At 40.3% G+C, this 18,836-nt stretch overlaps 1 protein-coding gene across 1 annotated transcript; it reads right to left on the reverse strand.

Annotated features, from left to right (window-relative positions):
• Nucleotides 1–10,947: 10,947 nt before the first annotated feature.
• On the reverse strand, nt 10,948–18,498 carry LOC116375728 (ladderlectin-like). Its single transcript, XM_031832783.1, has 6 exons — nt 17,747–18,498; nt 17,236–17,323; nt 16,909–17,024; nt 16,296–16,487; nt 11,342–11,456; nt 10,948–11,178 (listed from the first exon to the last, which is right to left on the reverse strand). The coding sequence occupies exons 2-6, from the start codon at nt 17,309–17,311 to the stop codon at nt 11,087–11,089; spliced, it is 591 nt and encodes a 196-aa protein (XP_031688643.1). The 5' UTR covers nt 17,312–17,323; nt 17,747–18,498; the 3' UTR covers nt 10,948–11,086.
• Between the last annotated feature and the right edge of the window lie 338 nt (nt 18,499–18,836).

An 18,836-nucleotide genomic window follows, 5' to 3' on the forward strand; every position in this document is an offset into this window, starting at 1 on the left:
GGGTTTTTCTATATTTTTACTATTTTCTACATTGTAGAATAATAGTGAAGACATTAAAACTATGAAATAACACATGTGGAATCATGTAGTAACCAAAAAAGTGCTAAACAAATCAAAATAAATGTTATATAGGGCCTCCTGGGAGGCCGGGAGATCCATGCGACGCACAATTGGCCTATCGTCGCCCGGGTTAGGGAGGGTGTGGCCGGCAGGGATATCCTTGTCTCGTCGCGCACTAGAGACTCTTGTGGCGGGCCGGGCGCAGTACACGCTGCCCAGGTCGCTAGGTGTACAGTGTTTCCTCCGACACATTGGTGTGGCTGGCTTCAGGGTTGGATGTGCGCTGTGTTAAGAAGCAGTGCGGCTTCGTTGGGTTGTGTTTCGGAGGACGCATGGCTCTCGACCTTCGCCTCTCCCGAGCTCGTATGGGAGTTGTAGCGATGAGACAAGACAGTAACTACTAACAATTGGATACTGGGGAGAAAAAGGGGGCTAAAACTAATAATACAAAATATATACAAAAAATCTTATGATTCCTCAAAGTAACCACCCTTTGCCTTGATGACAGCTTTGCACACTCTTGGCATTCTCTCAACCAGCTTCATCGGGAAAGTTTTCCAACAGTCTTGAAGGAGTTCCCACATATGCTGAGCACTTGTTGGCTGCTTTTCCTTAACTCTGCATTCCAACTCTAATGAACTTATCCTCTGCAGCAGAGGTAACTCTGCGTCTTCCTTTCCTGTGGCGATCCTCATGAGAGCCATTTTCATCATAGAGCTTGATGGTTTTTCCGACTGCATTGACTGACCTTAATGTAATGATGGACTGTCGTTTCTCTTTGCTTATTTGAGCTGTTCTTGGCATAATACAGACTTGGTCTTTTACCAAATAGGGCTATATACCAACCCTACCGTGTGTGTTTGTGTGTGTGTGTGTGTGTGTGTGTGTATATATATATATACACACAGTGCCTTGCGAAAGTATTCGGCCCCCTTGAACTTTGCGACCTTTTGCCACATTTCAGGCTTCAAACAAAGATATAAAACTATTTTTTTGTGAAGAATCAACAACAAGTGGGACACAATCATGAAGTTGAACGACATTTATTGGATATTTCAAACTTTAACAAATCAAAAACTGAAAAATTGGGTGTGCAAAATTATTCAGCCCCTTTACTTTCAGTGCAGCAAACTCTCTCCAGAAGTTCAGTGAGGATCTCTGAATGATCCAATGTTGACCTAAATGACTAATGATGATAAATTCAATCCACCTGTGTGTAATCAAGTCTCCAAATAAATGCACCTTCACTGTGATAGTCTCAGAGGTCCGTTAAAAGCGCAGAGAGCATCATGAAGAACAAGGAACACACCAGGCAGGTCCGAGATACTGTTGTGAAGAAGTTTAAAGCCGGTTTTGGATACAAAAAGATTTCCCAAGCTTTAAACATTCCAAGGAGCACTGTGCAAGCGATAATATTGAAATGGAAGGAGTATCAGACCACTGCAAATCTACCAAGACCTGGCCGTCCCTCTAAACTTTCAGCTCATACAAGGAGAAGACTGATCAGAGATGCAGCCAAGAGGCCCATGATCACTCTGGATGAACTGCAGAGATCTACAGCTGAGGTGGGAGACTCTGTCCATAGGACAACAATCAGTCGTATATTGCACAAATCTGGCCTTTATGGAAGAGTGGCAAGAAGAAAGCCATTTCTTAAAGATATCCATAAAAAGTGTCGTTTAAAGTTTGCCACAAGCCACCTGGGAGACACACCAAACATGTGGAAGAAGGTGCTCTGGTCAGATGAAACCAAAATTGAACTTTTTGGCAACAATGCAAAACGTTATGTTTGGCGTAAAAGCAACACAGCTCATCACCCTGAACACACCATCCAGTGTCAAACATGGTGGTGGCAGCATCATGGTTTGGGCCTGCTTTTCTTCTGCAGGGACAGGGAAGATGGTTAAAATTGATGGGAAGATGGATGGAGCCAAATACAGGACCATTCTGGAAGAAAACCTGATGGAGTCTGCAAAAGACCTGAGACTGGGACGGAGATTTGTCTTCCAACAAGACAATGATCCAAAACATAAAGCAAAATCTACAATGGAATGGTTCAAAAATAAACATATCCAGGTGTTAGAATGGCCAAGTCAAAGTCCAGACCTGAATCCAATCGAGAATCTGTGGAAAGAACTGAAAACTGCTGTTCACAAATGCTCTCCATCCAACCTCACTGAGCTCGAGCTGTTTTGCAGGGAGGAATGGGAAAAAAATTCAGTCTCTCGATGTGCAAAACTGATAGAGACATACCCCAAGCGACTTACAACTGTAATCGCAGCAAAAGGTGGCGCTACAAAGTATTAACTTAAGGGGGCTGAATAATTTTGCACGCCCAATTTTTTCAGTTTTTGATTTGTTAAAAAAGTTTGAAATATCCAATAAATGTCGTTCCATTTCATGATTGTGTCCCACTTTTTTTTTGCACATTTGTCACACTTCAATGTTTCAGATCAAACAAATTTAAATATTACACAAAGATAATATTTGTGTTTTGGATCATTGTCCTGCTGCAGAACCCAAGTGCGCTTCAGCTTGAGGTCACGAACTGATGGCAGGACATTCTCCTTCAGGATTTTTTGGTAGAGAGCAGAATTCATGGTTCAACCAATCACAGCAAGTCGTCCAGGTCCTGAAGCAGCAAAGCAGCCCCAGACCATCACACTACCACCACCATATTTGACTGTTGGTATGTTCTTTTTCTGAAATGCTGTGTTACATTTACGTCAGATGTAACGGGACGCACACCTTCCAAAAAGTTCAACTTTTGTCTCGTCAGTCCACAGAATATTTGCCCAAAAGTCTTGGGGATGATCAAGATGTTTTTTGCCAAAAGTGAGACGAGCCTTTATCATCTTTTTGGTCAGCAGTGGTTTTCGCCTTGGAACTCTGCCATGGATGCCAGGTTTGCCCAGTTTCTTTCTTATGGTTGGTTGAGTCCTGAACACTGACCTTAACTTAGGCAAGTGAGGCCTGCAGTTCTTTGGATGTTGATGTGGGTTCTTTTGTGACCTCTTGGATGAGTCGTCGCTGCGCTCTTGGGGTAATTTTGGTAGGCCGGCCACTCCTGGGAAGGTTCACCACTGTTCCAAATTTTCTCAATTTGTCGATAATGGCTCTCACCGTGGTTCGCTGGAGTCCCAAATCTTTAGAAATGGCTTAGTAACCCTTTCCAGACTGATAGATGTCAATTACTTTGTTTCTCATCTGTTCCTGAACTTCTTTGGAACATTGCATGATGTCTTGCTTTTTGAGATCTTTTGGCCTATTTCACTTTGTCAGACAGGTTCTATTTATTAAGTGATGTCTTGATTCAACAGATCTGGCAGTAATCAGGCCTGGGTGTGGCTGGTGAAATTGAACTCAGCTTTCCAGAAAATGTGATTAACCACAGTAAATTCATGATTTAACAAGGGGGAGCAATTACTTTGTCACTTAGGGCCATGAAGGTTCGGAAAGCTTTTTTCCCTTAATTTTATTTATTATCACTTAAACTGCATTTTGTGTTTACTCGGTTATCTTTGTGTAATATTACAATTTCTTGGATGATCTGAAACATTTAAGTGTGACAAATGTGCAAAAAAATAAGAAATCAGGAAGGGGGCAAATACCTTTTCACAGCACTGTATTTGATCGGCATATATGCCAGCAGCGCAAGCCTCTCTTTTTTTGCACAAGTGAATTGAGTTGGTATCTAAGAAATAGTTTTCACATTCAAAATGTATATATGTTACTGCTAGCTGTTTACATAATCGTAGTGAAAATCTTTGAACAAAGAGCAAAAAATAACGAACCTTATCATAATCTCGCAGTGGGATTTAATTTGAAATCTTCTTTAAAAAGTGTATTAAACTTTAGTTTTAACAAAAATGTAGTAAACTGAGCAATACATACATACATACACACACACACCTCTTTATTATACTTATTGTTGAAGAAAAGGTTAAAATTAAATTAGGGTTATGGTACATTTTGCACTTTGCTCTATGAAAACTGTGACTTAACTTCTGTAAGGCCATCGGTCCGGTCCAGCCAGCATGGAACATTGCAATAGAACAGGAATGTCTGTCATTCTATGAATTCTGTAATTGTACAGATGGGGTGAAGGGTCAATGTCTTAAGGCTGAGGTGCTGGAGGGAGATATGCTGCAGGACCAGGGGAGTAGAGAGAAGGGGGAGATGAGGAGATGAGGGGAAGCGAGGAGGTCAGTGTCTTAAGGCTGAAGTGTTAGGGGGGAGATATGCAGTAGGACCAGCAGCATTCCTTTGTGAGGAGAAGAGGAGGAGAGAGGGGAGGAGAGGGTGAATTGCTAGCATGCCTTTCTTTGTGAGTGTGAGGCCTCTATCTCTCACCACACCCTGTCGTCTAGGTGAGTTTCTGAATTGCAGGAAGAACAGGACGATGGAATAGATGGAATTCTATGTCCCAAATGGAACCTCTTACCAGAGCCCTATGAGCCCTGTTCAAAAGAAGTGGTTGGAATAGGGTGCCATGTGGGACACAACCATAGGGTCAAAAGTCTACCCCTTGATAACCTGACCAGTCTTCTATCATATCCATCTTCTACAATTGGGATACTATAGTGGCCTGACCTCTGACCTCTTCTAGTGTAGTGTTTAGACGTTGTGAAAAAACAGCATTAACCTCATAATCTAGCAATAGGGCTCTTGTCACGCCCTGGCCTTATCTTTGTTTTATTTATCATTTTGGTTAGGTCAGGGTGTGACATGGGGGGTTTTGTATGTTTATGGGGCTGTTACCTTTCTAGGTAGTTTGTATGTCTATGGTTGCCTAGATTGGTTCTCAATTAGAGGCAGCTGTCTATCGTTGTCTCTGATTGGGAACCATATTTAGGCAGCCATATTCTGTGGGTACTTTGTGGGTGGTTGTCTTCTGTTGATGTACCAGAGGACTGTTTTGGTTATTTCACATTTGTTGTTTTGTAGTGTTCATGTTTATTGTCCTTATTAAACATGTTGAACACTAACCACGTTGCATTTTGGTCCTCCTCTCCTTCAACGGACGAAAACCGTTACAGCTCTGGTCAAAGTAGTGAACTATATAGGGCAGAGGGAATATAGTGCCGTTGGGATCCAACCTATGTCTTGAAGGTTTCCGGTATAAAACTGTATTTATTGTATGCGAGATATGTTGTTGGCTTTAACTTGTTATGGCAAGGAGATCCCTAAAGGGAACATCCCCTCCCATTTAGCTGAAAAAAAATATTCTTCAGAAATATTTAACTTTCACACATTAACAAGTCCAATACAGCAAATGAAAGATAAACATCTTGTTAATCTACCCACCGTGTCCGATTTTTAAAATGTTTTACAGCGAAAACACAACATATGTTAGATGACCACCAAATTCAAAAACACAGCCATTTTTCACAGCCACAAAAGCAGAAATATAGAGAAAATTAATCACTAACCTTTGATTATCTCCATCAGATGACACTCATAGGACATCATGTTATACATGTAGTGTGTTTTGTTCGATAATGTGCACATATATATAAAAATCTGTTTACATTGGCGCATTACGTGCAGTAAGGTTTTGATTCCAAAACATCCGGGTGACTTTGCAGAAATACTCACAATAAACATTGATAAAAGATGCAAGTGTTATTCACAGAATTAAAGATAAACGTATTGTAACGGCTTTCTTTCGGTGAAGTAGAGTCGGAACAAAATGCGGCGTGTAGATTGCAATCCATGTTTATTAAACTGAAGCAACACGAATCTAAATACAAACACTACAAAACACAGAGTAACAAAAACCACTAAACGTAACGAAAACCGAAACAGCCTAATATTGGTGCAAATAAACACAGGACATCAGGACACTAAGAACAATCACCCACAAAACAATCAAAGAATATGGCTGCCTAAATATGGTTCCCAATCAGAGACAACGATAAACACCTGCCTCTGATTGAGAACCACTTCAGACAGCCATAGACTTAACTAGATCACCCCACTAAGCTACAATCCCAATACTAACACACCACATACAAAAACCCATGCCACACCCTGGCCTGACCAAATAAATGAAGATAAACACAAAATACTTCGACCAGGGCGTGACACGTATCCTCTATGCAACCGCTGTGTCAGATTTTTTAAAAACTTTACGGAAAAAGAATAATCTGAGAACGGCACTCAGAACCCAAAGAAATAGCCGCCATTTTGGCGTCAACAGAAGCTACAAAAAACACTATAAATATTCACTTACCTTTGAATATGTTCATCATCAGAAAGTTCCGTTACAGGTCGTAGAAACAAGTCAAACGATGTATGCAATCCATATTTAGGATGTTTTAAACATTAATCAGCAATAAGGTTCCAACCAGAGAATTTCAATGTCTGAAGAAACGCAAGAACACTCTCTCGTGACCGCGCGCAATGAGACCGAGGCTTTCTGCCAGACCACCCACTCAAAGAGCTATTATGAGCCCCTCCTTTATAGTAGAATCATACAACCAGAATCTAAAGATGGTGACATCTTGTGGAAGCCCTAGGAAGTGCATGCTCATCCATATCTAAGATGGACATCAAATGGTACTGTTTTCAAAATTGAGTTCTCACTTCCTGTTTTGATTTCTTCTCGGGTTTTTGTCTGTGCTAACATATTTAGTGAACGTTGACATTTGCAGTGTACCAACTTAACATGGTACTACCGGAAAGTCTAAAAAACCACACCTCCTGAAAATAGCCTTTGGATTACATTTAACAAGACCCAGCTGCTTAAATTAACCCATGTTTTAACCTCTAGCGACGAGCAATCCCGTATCCGGGAGCGTAATCATAGCCTCAAGCTCATTACCATAACGCAACGTTAACTATTCATGAAAATCGCAAATGAAATTAAATAAATATATTGGCTCACAAGCTTAGCCTTTTGTTAACAACACTGTCATCTCAGATTTTCAAAATATGCTTTTCAACCATAGCTACACAAGCATTTGTGTAAGAGTATTGATTGCTAGCATAGCATTAAGCCTAGCATTCAGCAGGCAACATTTTCACAAAAACAAGAAAAGCATTCAAATAATATCCTTTACCTTTGAAGAACTTCGGATGTTTTCAATGAGGAGATTTCTCAGTTAGATAGCAAATGTTCAGTTTTTCCAAAAAGATTATTTGTGTAGGAGAAATCGCTCCGTTTTGTTCCTCACGTTTCGCTAAGAAAAAAAACAACCTATTCAGTCATTACAACGCCAAACATTTTTCCAAATTAACTCCATAATATCGACAGAAACATGGCAAACGTTGTTTAGAATCAATCCTCAAGGTGTTTTTCACATATCTATTCGATGATAAGTCATTCCTGGCAGTTGGGTTTCTCCTCTGAAACAAATGGAAAAATACACGCAGGTGGAGATTACGCAATAATTGCAACGGAGGACATCAAGCGAGCACCTGGTAAATGTAGTCTCTTATGGTCAATCTTCCAATGATATGCCTACAAATACGTCACAATGCTGCAGACACCTTGGGGAAACGACAGAAAGTGTAAGCTCATTCCTGGCGCATTCACAGCCATATAAGGAGACATTGGAACACAGCACATTCAAAATCTGGGGCATTTCCTGTTTGAAATTTCATCTTGGTTTCGCCTGTAGCATCAGTTCTGTGGCACTCACAGATAATATCTTTGCAGATTTGGAAACGTCAGAGTGTTTTCTTTCCAAAGCTGTCAATTATATGCATAGTCGAGCATCTTGTCGTGACAAAATATCTGGTTTAAAACGGGAACGTTTTTTTTATCCAAAAATTAAAAGAGCGCCCCCTATATCAAAGAAGTTTTAACCCAACAACACAACATTTAAGGTTATTCCCCCAACCCAACTGTCTGGGTAAAAATAAGCATGTTCATGTTCTGCGCTGGATTACCAAATAACACAAATTGGGTTGATTTTAACCCAAATATAGTTTTTTGAGTGCATAGATCCTCATAGACCCAGGCTGGTGATATTTGGTGTTTGAAGGAAGTTTGATGATGCAATTAAACCTTCTCTCTAATTTGACGTAAAGTATGTGCTATGATAGGCTACAATGTGATATTATATAATGTTATAAAATGGGTGGGTCTAATCCTGAATGCTGATTGGTTAAATCCGCATTTCAGCTGGTGTCTATTCCACAAGTTACTACCGACTAAATCTAATGTTGGGCGATACTGGTGTCTCAATAAAAGCACATTTCCTGCAATTTTACACATTTTGCCATGTTAATATGATATCTGAGTGAGAGAGACTAATAGAATCAATGTGGGCCCCCTGGAGGTGTGAATGTAGCAGAGGTGAGCTGCAGGTGAGTTCTAGTAGCCATTGTGATGTCATCCCGCCTGAGACTGTCTGCCTGTACTGTCTCCTGTCTGTCATAAACATGGGTTAGTAGACCAGTTGTTGGCACGTTATCTTCAAGTGTCATTTGATGAGTGTTCACGTCCCATGAAGCCTACAATTATACATAGGCTTTCATCATTATTGATGACAATATATAACGTACATAGGATCTCATTAATAATCTTTCAATAATGATGTTAATGTAATAATAAAGAAATAACCCTACATTTTGAGTAGAAAATCCAGAATGAAACTTACTGTCCCACTCTGTCTATATTCAACTGGCAGATGTTGTTTGAAGTACAGCTGCCCAACATAACTATTGACCGGTCTTCTCATCAACTTGTCACTGGAAACAGTTTTTGTGTTTACCAATGTAATGTAACATGATGTGCTAGGCTATAATATTATAGTATACTATATCGTATTCACATTCTCACTCATTCAGCATTTAGCAAGTACAAAGTAGCAAATAACAAAACTAAATGTATTGATTACCATGATCATGTTGATGTAATTATACTACATAGCTGTTAACAGAGGGAATAAACATGTCACACTGTGACTATCACACCATTCCATACAACTCTAATATACACTGCTCAAAAAATAAAGGGAACACGAAAATAACACATCCTAGATCTGAATGAATGAAATATTCTTATTAATTACTTTTTTCTTTACATAGTTGAATGTGCTGACAACAAAATCACACAAAAATTATCAATGGAAATCAAATTCATCAACCCATAGAGGTCTGGATTTGGAGTCACACTCAAAATTAAAGTGGAAAACCACACTAAAGGCTGATCCAACTTTGATGTAATGTCCTGAAAACAAGTCAAAATGAGGCTCAGTAGAGTGTGTGGCCTCCACGTGCCTGTATGACCTCCCTACAACACCTGGGCATGCTCCTGATGAGGTGGCGGATGGTCTCCTGAGGCATCTCCTTCCAGACCTGGACTAAAGTATCCGCCAACTCTTGGACAGTCTGTGGTGCAACGTGGCGTTGGTGGATGGAGCAAGACATGATGTCCCAGATGTGCTCAATTGGATTCAGGTCTGGGGAACGGGCGGGCCAGTCCATAGCATCAATGCCTTCCTCTTGCAGGAACTGCTGACACACTCCAGCCACATATGGTCGAGCATTGTCTTGAATTAGGAGGAACCCAGGGCCAACCGCACCAGCATATCGTCTCACAAGGGGTCTGAGGATCTCATCTCGGGACCTAATGGCAGTCAAGCTACCTCTGGCGAGCACATGGAGGGCTGTGCGGCCCCCCAAAGAAATTCCACCCCACACCATGACTGACCCACCGCCAAACCGGTCATGCTGGAGGATGTTGCAGGCAGCAGAACGTTCTCCACTGTGTCTCCAGACTCTCTCACGTGCTCAGTGTGAACCTGCTTTCATCTGTGAAGAGCACAGGGCGCCAGTAGCGAATTTGCCAATCTTGGTGTTCTCTGGCAAATGCCAAACATCCTACACGGTGTTGGGCTGTAAGCACAACCCCCACCTGTGGATGTCGGGCCCTCATACCACCCTCATGGAGTCTGTTTCTGACCGTTTGAGCAGACACATGCACATTTGTGGCCTGCTGGAGGTCATTTTGCAGGGCTCTGGCAGTGCTCCTCCTTGCACAAAGGCGGAGGTAGCGGTCCTGCTGCTGGGTTGTTGCCCTCCTACGGCCTCCTCCACGTCTCCTGATGTACTGGCCTGTCTCCTGGTTGCGCCTCCATGCTCTGGACCCTACGCTGACAGACAAAGCAAACCTTCTTGCCACAGCTCGCATTGATGTTCCATCCTGGATGAGCTGCACTACCTGAGCCACTTGTGTGGGTTGTAGACTCCGTCTCATGCTACCACTAGAGTGAAAGATCCGCCAGCATTCATAAGTGACCAAAACATCAGCCAGGAAGCATAGGAACGGAGAAGTGGTCTGTGGTTATCACCTGCAGAACTACTCCTTTATTTGGGGTGTCTTGCTAATTGCCTATAATTTCAAACTGTTGTCTATTCCATTTGCACAACAGCATGTGAAATTTATTGTCAATCAGTGTTGCTTCCTAAGTGGACAGTTTGATTTCACAGAAGTGTGATTGACTTGGAGTTACATTGTGTTGTTTAAGTGTTCCCTTTATTTTTTTGAGCAGTGTATTTGGCTATAACAAGCACATCTTGTACACACACATGTCTATACCCAGTGAGAGTTTGGAAAGAAAAAGCTACATTCTGTGATTCAAATTACAGTCAAACAGCTGACCCGTTACTTGGTATAGAGAGAATGGATGGTCTAGGGAAACGTAACACCTCTCAAATTCACAGTCTATGACAACCACATGGTAATGTTTGACTTATTATACAAGAGAATCAATTATAAATGATATTCTCCAAGAATAATTGAAAGAATTTCAAAGAATTTAAATGACTGCTGAACAGACTCACAGATCTTAGACTGTCTTAACGAAACACTTCAAAAGGATTTGACAATTATGGAACTATCATTCATGTTTAATAATGACTCCTGAGAGAAAATAATGTGTACACCTGTTTTATTGACAACAAACCACATCAACATTGTCTGCAACAAGTAACTAAACTTTCATTTTACAGCAAATTAAAGTATTTTAAATTTCAGTTAGGTTGCTGACACTACGCAGTAGAATGCTTGGTTTTAGTTGATAGTTTGATGGATTGAACAGGTCCTTATGGAGCACACAGAGGGATATCTCCTTCCACATAATTCATCATTCCAGGCATGTTTACCTTAAGAGGAAACACAGAATAGAAATGACCTCTCAAATCAATTCCAATATAAACACAAAAATTCAAATAAAAGTGTGTGTGTGTCAGATTTATTTGTTATACTTACTATGAATAACGTTTAATTTGATGAATGGATCAGTGAATGATAGTGGGCTTACTGTACCTCCAAAGTTCATCTGAACACATGGCTCTCTGGCACCGTTATAGTTACTGGGCTCGTCTTTCGCCCAGTTCTGGTGATCAAATGTAGATCCGTCACTCCAGAACCATAGCCTGTCCTGTGAGGAAGAACTGAGGTCTCAGTATCAAAGAAATCACATATAACTAGAACACAACTGTTTAAAGATGGAATCCGCAGTAGGGGGAAACAGCACCACTGACCACCACACCAACATTGTTATTGATTTTGTTGCCAAGTTGAGGAGCGTTGAGCAGCATGTTAAAAAATGGTGGTACATCATGTGCCCTTCTATCACACGTGCAATGATGTCTGAAGGGAAAAAGAGTGTTTGTTGTTTGCAGTAATTTATTTGTTGTTTTTGAACTATAACCATAGGCTTCAATGGGACATATTTTGATTATCTACTGCTCTTGAAATGTTAATGCTACAAACATTAAACCAACATTGACATGTACAGGCTGATGTACAGACTGACTCACCTTAGATTGCTGCAAAATAGCTTTTCGCTATCTTTTTGCTCATATAAAGCGTGTTCAATCCCCATTCATTTGAATGGTGTAACGCAGGATTCAACATTCTAAACTGAAATCACTGCCACAGAACTTCCAGAATGTTAAAACCAAAACATTTCGAAATATTAAAACAATGTATGAATTATGATGCTATAGTACTCTATCTTGCCTACTATGCTGTCCCACTATAACCCACTGTGTCAGTTGATACTGCAGTGGGCATCTATAAGATCTTCCAAACCTAGGTCAGCACTTAGTGATTGTAAGTGCCGAGAATAGAGAGATTTTACTCCTAATCTTATGGGTTATATGAGTCTCATCAGTCCAAACCAGTTAAGAGTTACCAGCAGGTGTCTTGATAATAGAAAAAGGCAGTGAGTCAGTGCTTCCTCCACCACAGACAGGACATTTCTTTGGAGTTGTTAACATAATGTTTTGATATTTTTACATGATGAACCCATAAATAATCTAGACCTACATGCAACAGTATCTCTTGTGCTTAAGACAATGATTTCACATGAGGCCTTATTCACATGATATGCCTAAATACATCTAACCACTAGGCTAATAAATACTCACATATTGTTTCCGATTATTTCAATAACCATGTTTTTTCAAGCGGAATATCATGTTGTTAGAAAAAAGCCTAAATTGGGCATGCTTATAGAATTGGGTAATTGAAAGCATTTAGGGGCTATGTAAACTTTAATGGTGTTCGGTAAAAATAATAGCCCTTTCAAGCATTTATGCAACATTTCGGAAAGTAACCTGATGCCTACTGTTAGAAAAACCATTTAGCATTGTCAAATGGAAGTAACCACTGTGAATATATTAATATTAGTAATATTATCAAAATTTTGCTTTTAACAACCATTATACTGTATGATTCAGTGCCATATGCCCAGGGTTAGGTACTGTAGGTTACTTTGTAAATGTAAGTCGGTTACAATTACTAGTTACCTGTTCAAAATTGTAATCAGTAATGTAACTTTTGGATTACCCAAACTCAGTAATGTAATATGATAGCTCAAGAGGCGTTAGAAGAAGACAAATTAATATTACCAATTGAACTACATTTTTTGCAGGATAAATGAATGTCAGAGTTTACATAGCCCTAAATGTTTAATTTGACTTGTGTTGTTTATGTAGGCTTATACTACAGATAATAATATGATTAAACTGCATCTTTACATGAAACAAAGAACAAAGTCTTTCAAATTTCCAGTCATTCCAATTCATAGAATACCCCTTGTTTAACCTGAGCATAACTTAAAAACTAAGGACTGATTGGGATCATTGCTTTGAGTTGAAAAATAAATGCTGCTTTCGGAATGGCATGCCCTGGGCACTAGCCTACCAAAAAATGCTATTTGCATGTGAAAAATTAATGCCATATGCTCCATTTGCTATAGGCCTACTGTTTACTTTTTTGTTGGTTACACTTTGATATCTTGATAATTTGCAGCTATTTAAGTCTATCAAAAGAGCATGAGTTTGATCATGTGTCCGTTAAACATATTGATATATCATCATCAGAAATTAGATTGAGTTATTAAAATAGGGGACAGCATTTTCACTTTTGGATAAATAGCGTGCCCAATTTCAACTTCCTGCTACTCATGCCAATAATATAAGATATGCATATTAAGGGTCGATTTGGATAGAAAACACTCTGAAGTTTATAAAGCTGTTTTAATCATGTCTGTGAGTATAACAGAACTTATGTAGCAGGCAAAACCCCGAGGACTAACCATTCAGAAAAAAAAGAAAAAAAATTGAGGTCACTGTCTATTCAAGGAGGTTTCATTGGGTAACTATATTTCTGAGGCACTTGTTTCCAGTTCCTACCTCTTACACTGGATGTCACCAGTCGTTGGAAAATGGCTGAGGTTATTCCTTTGTGAAATGAAGAAGTACGGCCATCTTGAATAAGTGTAACGCTGTTGAGAGTTGGGCAAGACTAGAAAAGTAGCGTTAGTTTCCTCTTGTCCTGTATTGAAAACAGATAGACCCGTCTTCAATTTGATCGATTATTAACGTTTAAAAATACCTAAAGCTGTATTACAAAAGTATTTTGAAATGTTTTGGCAAAGTTTACAGGTAACTTTTGAGATATTTTGTAGTGACTTTGCGCAAATTGGAAGCTCTTTTTTTCTGGATCAAACGCGCCAAATAAATGGACATTTTGGATATATATGGACGGAATTAATCGAACAAAAGGACCATTTGTGATGTTTATGGGACATATTGGAGTGCCAACAAAAGAAGCTTGTCAAAGGTAAGGCATGATTTATATTTTATTTCTGCGTTTTGTGTAGCGCCTGCAGGGTTGAAATATGCTACTTTGTTTACTGTTGTGCTATCATCAGATAATAGCATCTTATGCTTTCACCGAAAAGCCTTTTAAAAATTTGATATGTTGGCTGGATTCACAACGAGTTTTGCTTTAATTTAGTAACTTACATGTGTGATTTAATGAGAGTTAGATTTTTATATAATTTTATTTGAATTTGCCGCTCTGCATTTCCCTGGCTTTTGGCCAAGTGGGACGCGACTGTCCCCCTATCCTAGAGAAGTTAAAAGCCCTGCTCTCGGCCTCAATTAAACTAGTTATTGACAGTATGGAGCACAACACCATGGGGGATCCGCAGTGCAGGTGTTGCAAGAGTGCATTTTTCACTGGCTGTCCACTAGTCACAAAAACAATGATTGATAGACAGCTTGAACTTCAATTCAACCATTATTGGGTTAAAAAACACATATATATATATATTTGTGAACAGTCACCCACAACTTCAAAAAATGTGGATGTCGCAAATAGCTAAATGAGAGAGCAGCAGTGTGATTCACATCAATAATAAGTAGATATGTAGATATCAATAATAAGTGATATCCGTATCGCCCGTAGGCTACACCACTGCTGTTGTCCTAACCTCCAAGTGTTTATTCAAGTTGGATAATCTTTGGATGCGGACAGCAGTTGCTCCCTTTGGAAGACATTGTCCTGTGTGAATTTAAGTATGCTCTCTCTAATTCTCTCTTTCTTCTTTCTCTGTCTCTCGGAGGACCTGAGCCCTAAGACCATGCCTCAGGACTACCTGGTATGATGACTCCTTGCTGTCCCTAGTCCACCTGGCCATGCTGCTGCTCCAGTTTCAACTGTTCTGCCTGCGGCTATGGAACCCTGACCTGTTCACCGGACGTGCTACCTGTCCCAGACATGCTGTTTTCAACTCTCTACAGCAGGAGCAGTAGAGATACTCTAAATGATCGGCTATGAAAAGCCAACTGACATTTACTCCTGAGGTGCTGACTTGTTGCTCGACAACTACTGTGATTATTATTATTTGTAAACATTTATACATTTATTTGTAAACATGTATAAACATTTGAACATCTTGGCCATGTTCTGTTATAATCTCCACCCGGCACAACCAGAAGAGGACTGGTCACCCCTCATAGCCTGGTTCCTCTCTAGGTTTCTTCCTAGGTTCTGGCCTTTTTAGGCAGTTTTTCCTAGCCACCGTGCTTCAACACCTGCATTGCTTGCTGTTTGGGGTTTTAGGCTGGGTTTCTGTACAGCACTTTGAGATATCAGCTGATGTAAGAAGGGCTATATAAATACATTTGATTTGACATAGCTTGGACTGTAGCTTACAAAAGCCTATTCCTGCTCTTTTCCCGCAATCCATCAAACACATTTGGTGTCATAGTGGTCTCCGACTTGAAGTCATATTCGCTCAGGTTGAGCAAAGTTAAACCTTTTTAAATGCTGATTTGAATGTCTTTGACAAAACAGAAAGATGTCAACAACATCACATTATTTAAAATATCAGAATTGGTCAAACAAAACAGAAAATGCATCCCAACATATTAGGAAATTATCCTAAGTATGCAAACAGATTCTGTCAGGCGAAAATTATATCAAACGTTTTACCATTGCAACATTTAATGTAATGTCATGTTTACCATGGTCGTCTGAAGGGTGCTATAGAGTTCACAGCTGGCGAAGCCTCATTGCAATTGGCCATTCACCATAATTTGTAACATGTCAATGAGCATCATCACTATCTTTCCTTTGTCGTACCTCAAAATGTCATGATTACCAGCTGAGATAAACGTTAGTGACTTGATTTTACTCCTGGCTCAGAGTTTGTCTGAGCAGTGTCTTAACATCACTCCAAAAGTTGGGAGTTATTTTTGTCTAAAAACAGGTTGAACAGGATTCATTTTCTGAGACGTTTTGTGAGTACGGCCCTGACTTCACAAGTGACCCTTGACATATTGATGAGCATACCAAAAATCCTATTCATCTGTGAGTATACTATAGCTGGACTGTTCAGGTAGAGTAAACATTTCACTTTTACTGTAGTAATTTTCTATTAAGGTATTTTAACTTTTACTTAAATATGACAATTGGGTACCTTTTCCACATTTGCCTGAACAGCATCATATCCTCCAATCCAGGTCAGAGGGAAATCGCCAGTCTTGATCAACACCACCGCCTGTAGAAATTGGGACTCCTCAGAGCTGTGCACAGACGCCAGGTTTGCTCCAAGGTACTGTACAGTGTTCTGCACAGACGCCAGGTTTGCTCCAAGGGACATACAGTGGCGCTAGAGCAAGCCATAGACAGGGACAAAGACATGTCATAATGTAGGTATTAGTCAGTTGTCCAGTCTTTGTGAGAATGTGTGTTCTGGACTCTCACAATCAAATATTGGTCATCACAACTAATGTTCTTTGAAATTGGCTCATCGAGATATTAGTGTCTACATTAGTGTCTATGTCTTAACTCATGGCCTGTGGGTTCCAATATACAGGAGTTCTGACTCCACACATTAAATAAATATTGCAAAGCCTAGAAATGTGTAACTAGACAATAACTTAAAGGGGAGGTTCAGTATTTTACATACTGGACATCCATGTGATGCCTGTAAAATAAGGCAAAATCCCCTTTAAGGTAACATCACACCAAATAAGCAAGTTGATTTCAATTGAACTTCTTTAATTCACAGTAGAGGGTAAGCATTATACCTCTGCTTCAGGCCATGTCCTTGCAGTCTGGACAAAAGTGAAGCAGCGTGAATTAAACTGGAACCAGTCTGTGGGGCATGGGCTTTTTTTATCTGCTGCAAATGCCACCATAGCATCTGTAAGGAGAAGACACAGGGCACGTTAGAAATTGCAGCCAACTTTCAAGGTGGGTTGAGACTGACTGATCTACAAATCACCTGGCATCATAAATAACTACTCAATATTATTTGTAGATCAGTCATTCCACACACACAAACACTCACACCCCCCCCCCCCCTACTACAACATAAAAAAGAATGATGTAAAGTGTGAGGTGAACTCTCTTACTTGCTTCATCCAGAGTTAAGGCTTCGCTCAGTGCAATGGCAGCACTGAGAAGCAGAAGAATGGTCAAAATTGCCATGGTGATAGTCTCCTGGGAGAGAAAGAGAGAGCGAGAGACACACACAAAGACAGACAGTGAAAGAGAAGCCATCAAGTCAAAGTCAGTGAGTACTTCAGAGTCTAGGTAAGTTTCCCTAACCTCTCTTGGAGTACCCCCAGCCATTCCACTTATTGGATATATTCCAGTACTATTACATTAGAGCGGATTCAGCTAATGTAGGGCTGAGGAATACCAAGTATCATCTGTTCCACCACAGAGAGGAGATTAGCCAAGCACACATGAATATGCATGTCCCCAAATGGCACCCTATTCCATATATAGTGCAGTACTTTTAACCAGGGTTAAAATGTGCTCTATGGGCCCTGGTGAAAAGTAGTTCACTATATAAGGAATAGGGTGCCATTTGGCATGCATTCAGAAACAGTATTAGATGAACAGATGTTGAAATCTCACCTTCTAAAATGTTCCGTTGTAGCTTCACTTCTTCGGAGATCTTCAGCGGTCTTCACTGGGTCTCTCTCTCTCTCTGTCCTGCCTGTGTGTTGAGTTCTACCTCTCCCTACTCTCCTTTTTTAAGGACCTGTCCAGTCAGACCCCTCCCTCTTTTTCTCTCATCCTTTAACCCCCTTGCATTCTGTCTGTCCAACTCCAGACCTGCTGGACCTGTCCGATAGCTACCTGTTTGACAGGGTTGGGTTCAATCCAATTTGCAGGTAGTCATTTGTATTTATAATTTAAAAATTAACAACTTTGAAAGAAATTAATGGGTTGCACGTTGCTTCACAATTTTGTTATGAAGATTCTCCTGAGCACAGGTACCCAACTGAAGGTTTTACTTAATTCTACCTAATTGAAGCTGATGAAGACGTACTCTAAAGTGCATTTAGTGGCTTGGAAACACAATGACATTCAGAAGGCAAATCATTAGTAGAAAAACCTTTGTCATCATTGTGGTGTTGTTAGAATTACTTTTTACTAGCTAGCTCTGGAATTTTCGCTAAATTTGAATTATGTCATAAATTTGAATGTGCAGCCAACCCTGCTGTCTGTCTGTTAGCTAATTATTAACTGTATTCACCCCAAAGTCACTGCATCAGAGATGGGCCACTCTACCCCTCAGGGGCTTACCAGGGCTGTGTCCCAAATGCCACTATATCATTTTTGTATACTCTACCAGTCAAAAGTTGACACACCTACTCATTCCAGGGTTTTTCTATATTTTTACTATTTTCTACATTGTAGAATAATAGTGAAGACATTAAAACTATGAAATAACACATGTGGAATCATGTAGTAACCAAAAAAGTGCTAAACAAATCAAAATAAATGTTATATAGGGCCTCCTGGGAGGCCGGGAGATCCATGCGACGCACAATTGGCCTATCGTCGCCCGGGTTAGGGAGGGTGTGGCCGGCAGGGATATCCTTGTCTCGTCGCGCACTAGAGACTCTTGTGGCGGGCCGGGCGCAGTACACGCTGCCCAGGTCGCTAGGTGTACAGTGTTTCCTCCGACACATTGGTGTGGCTGGCTTCAGGGTTGGAT

This window comes from Oncorhynchus kisutch, linkage group LG10, assembly GCF_002021735.2.
Source record: "Oncorhynchus kisutch isolate 150728-3 linkage group LG10, Okis_V2, whole genome shotgun sequence".
In the NCBI taxonomy this organism is placed as follows: domain Eukaryota; kingdom Metazoa; phylum Chordata; class Actinopteri; order Salmoniformes; family Salmonidae; genus Oncorhynchus; species Oncorhynchus kisutch.

Bases quoted from the DNA above. Each gene is read 5' to 3' on its own strand.
- LOC116375728 (XM_031832783.1), bottom strand. From the start codon at position 17,311: ATGGCAATTTTGACCATTCTTCTGCTTCTCAGTGCTGCCATTGCACTG. The intron at 17,025-17,235 runs GTAAGAGAGTTC...TTCTCCTTACAG, and splicing joins CTTAACTCTGGATGAAGCAA to ATGCTATGGTGGCATTTGCA. The intron at 16,488-16,908 runs GTATAATGCTTA...GGCTTGCTCTAG, and splicing joins GGACATGGCCTGAAGCAGAG to CGCCACTGTATGTCCCTTGG.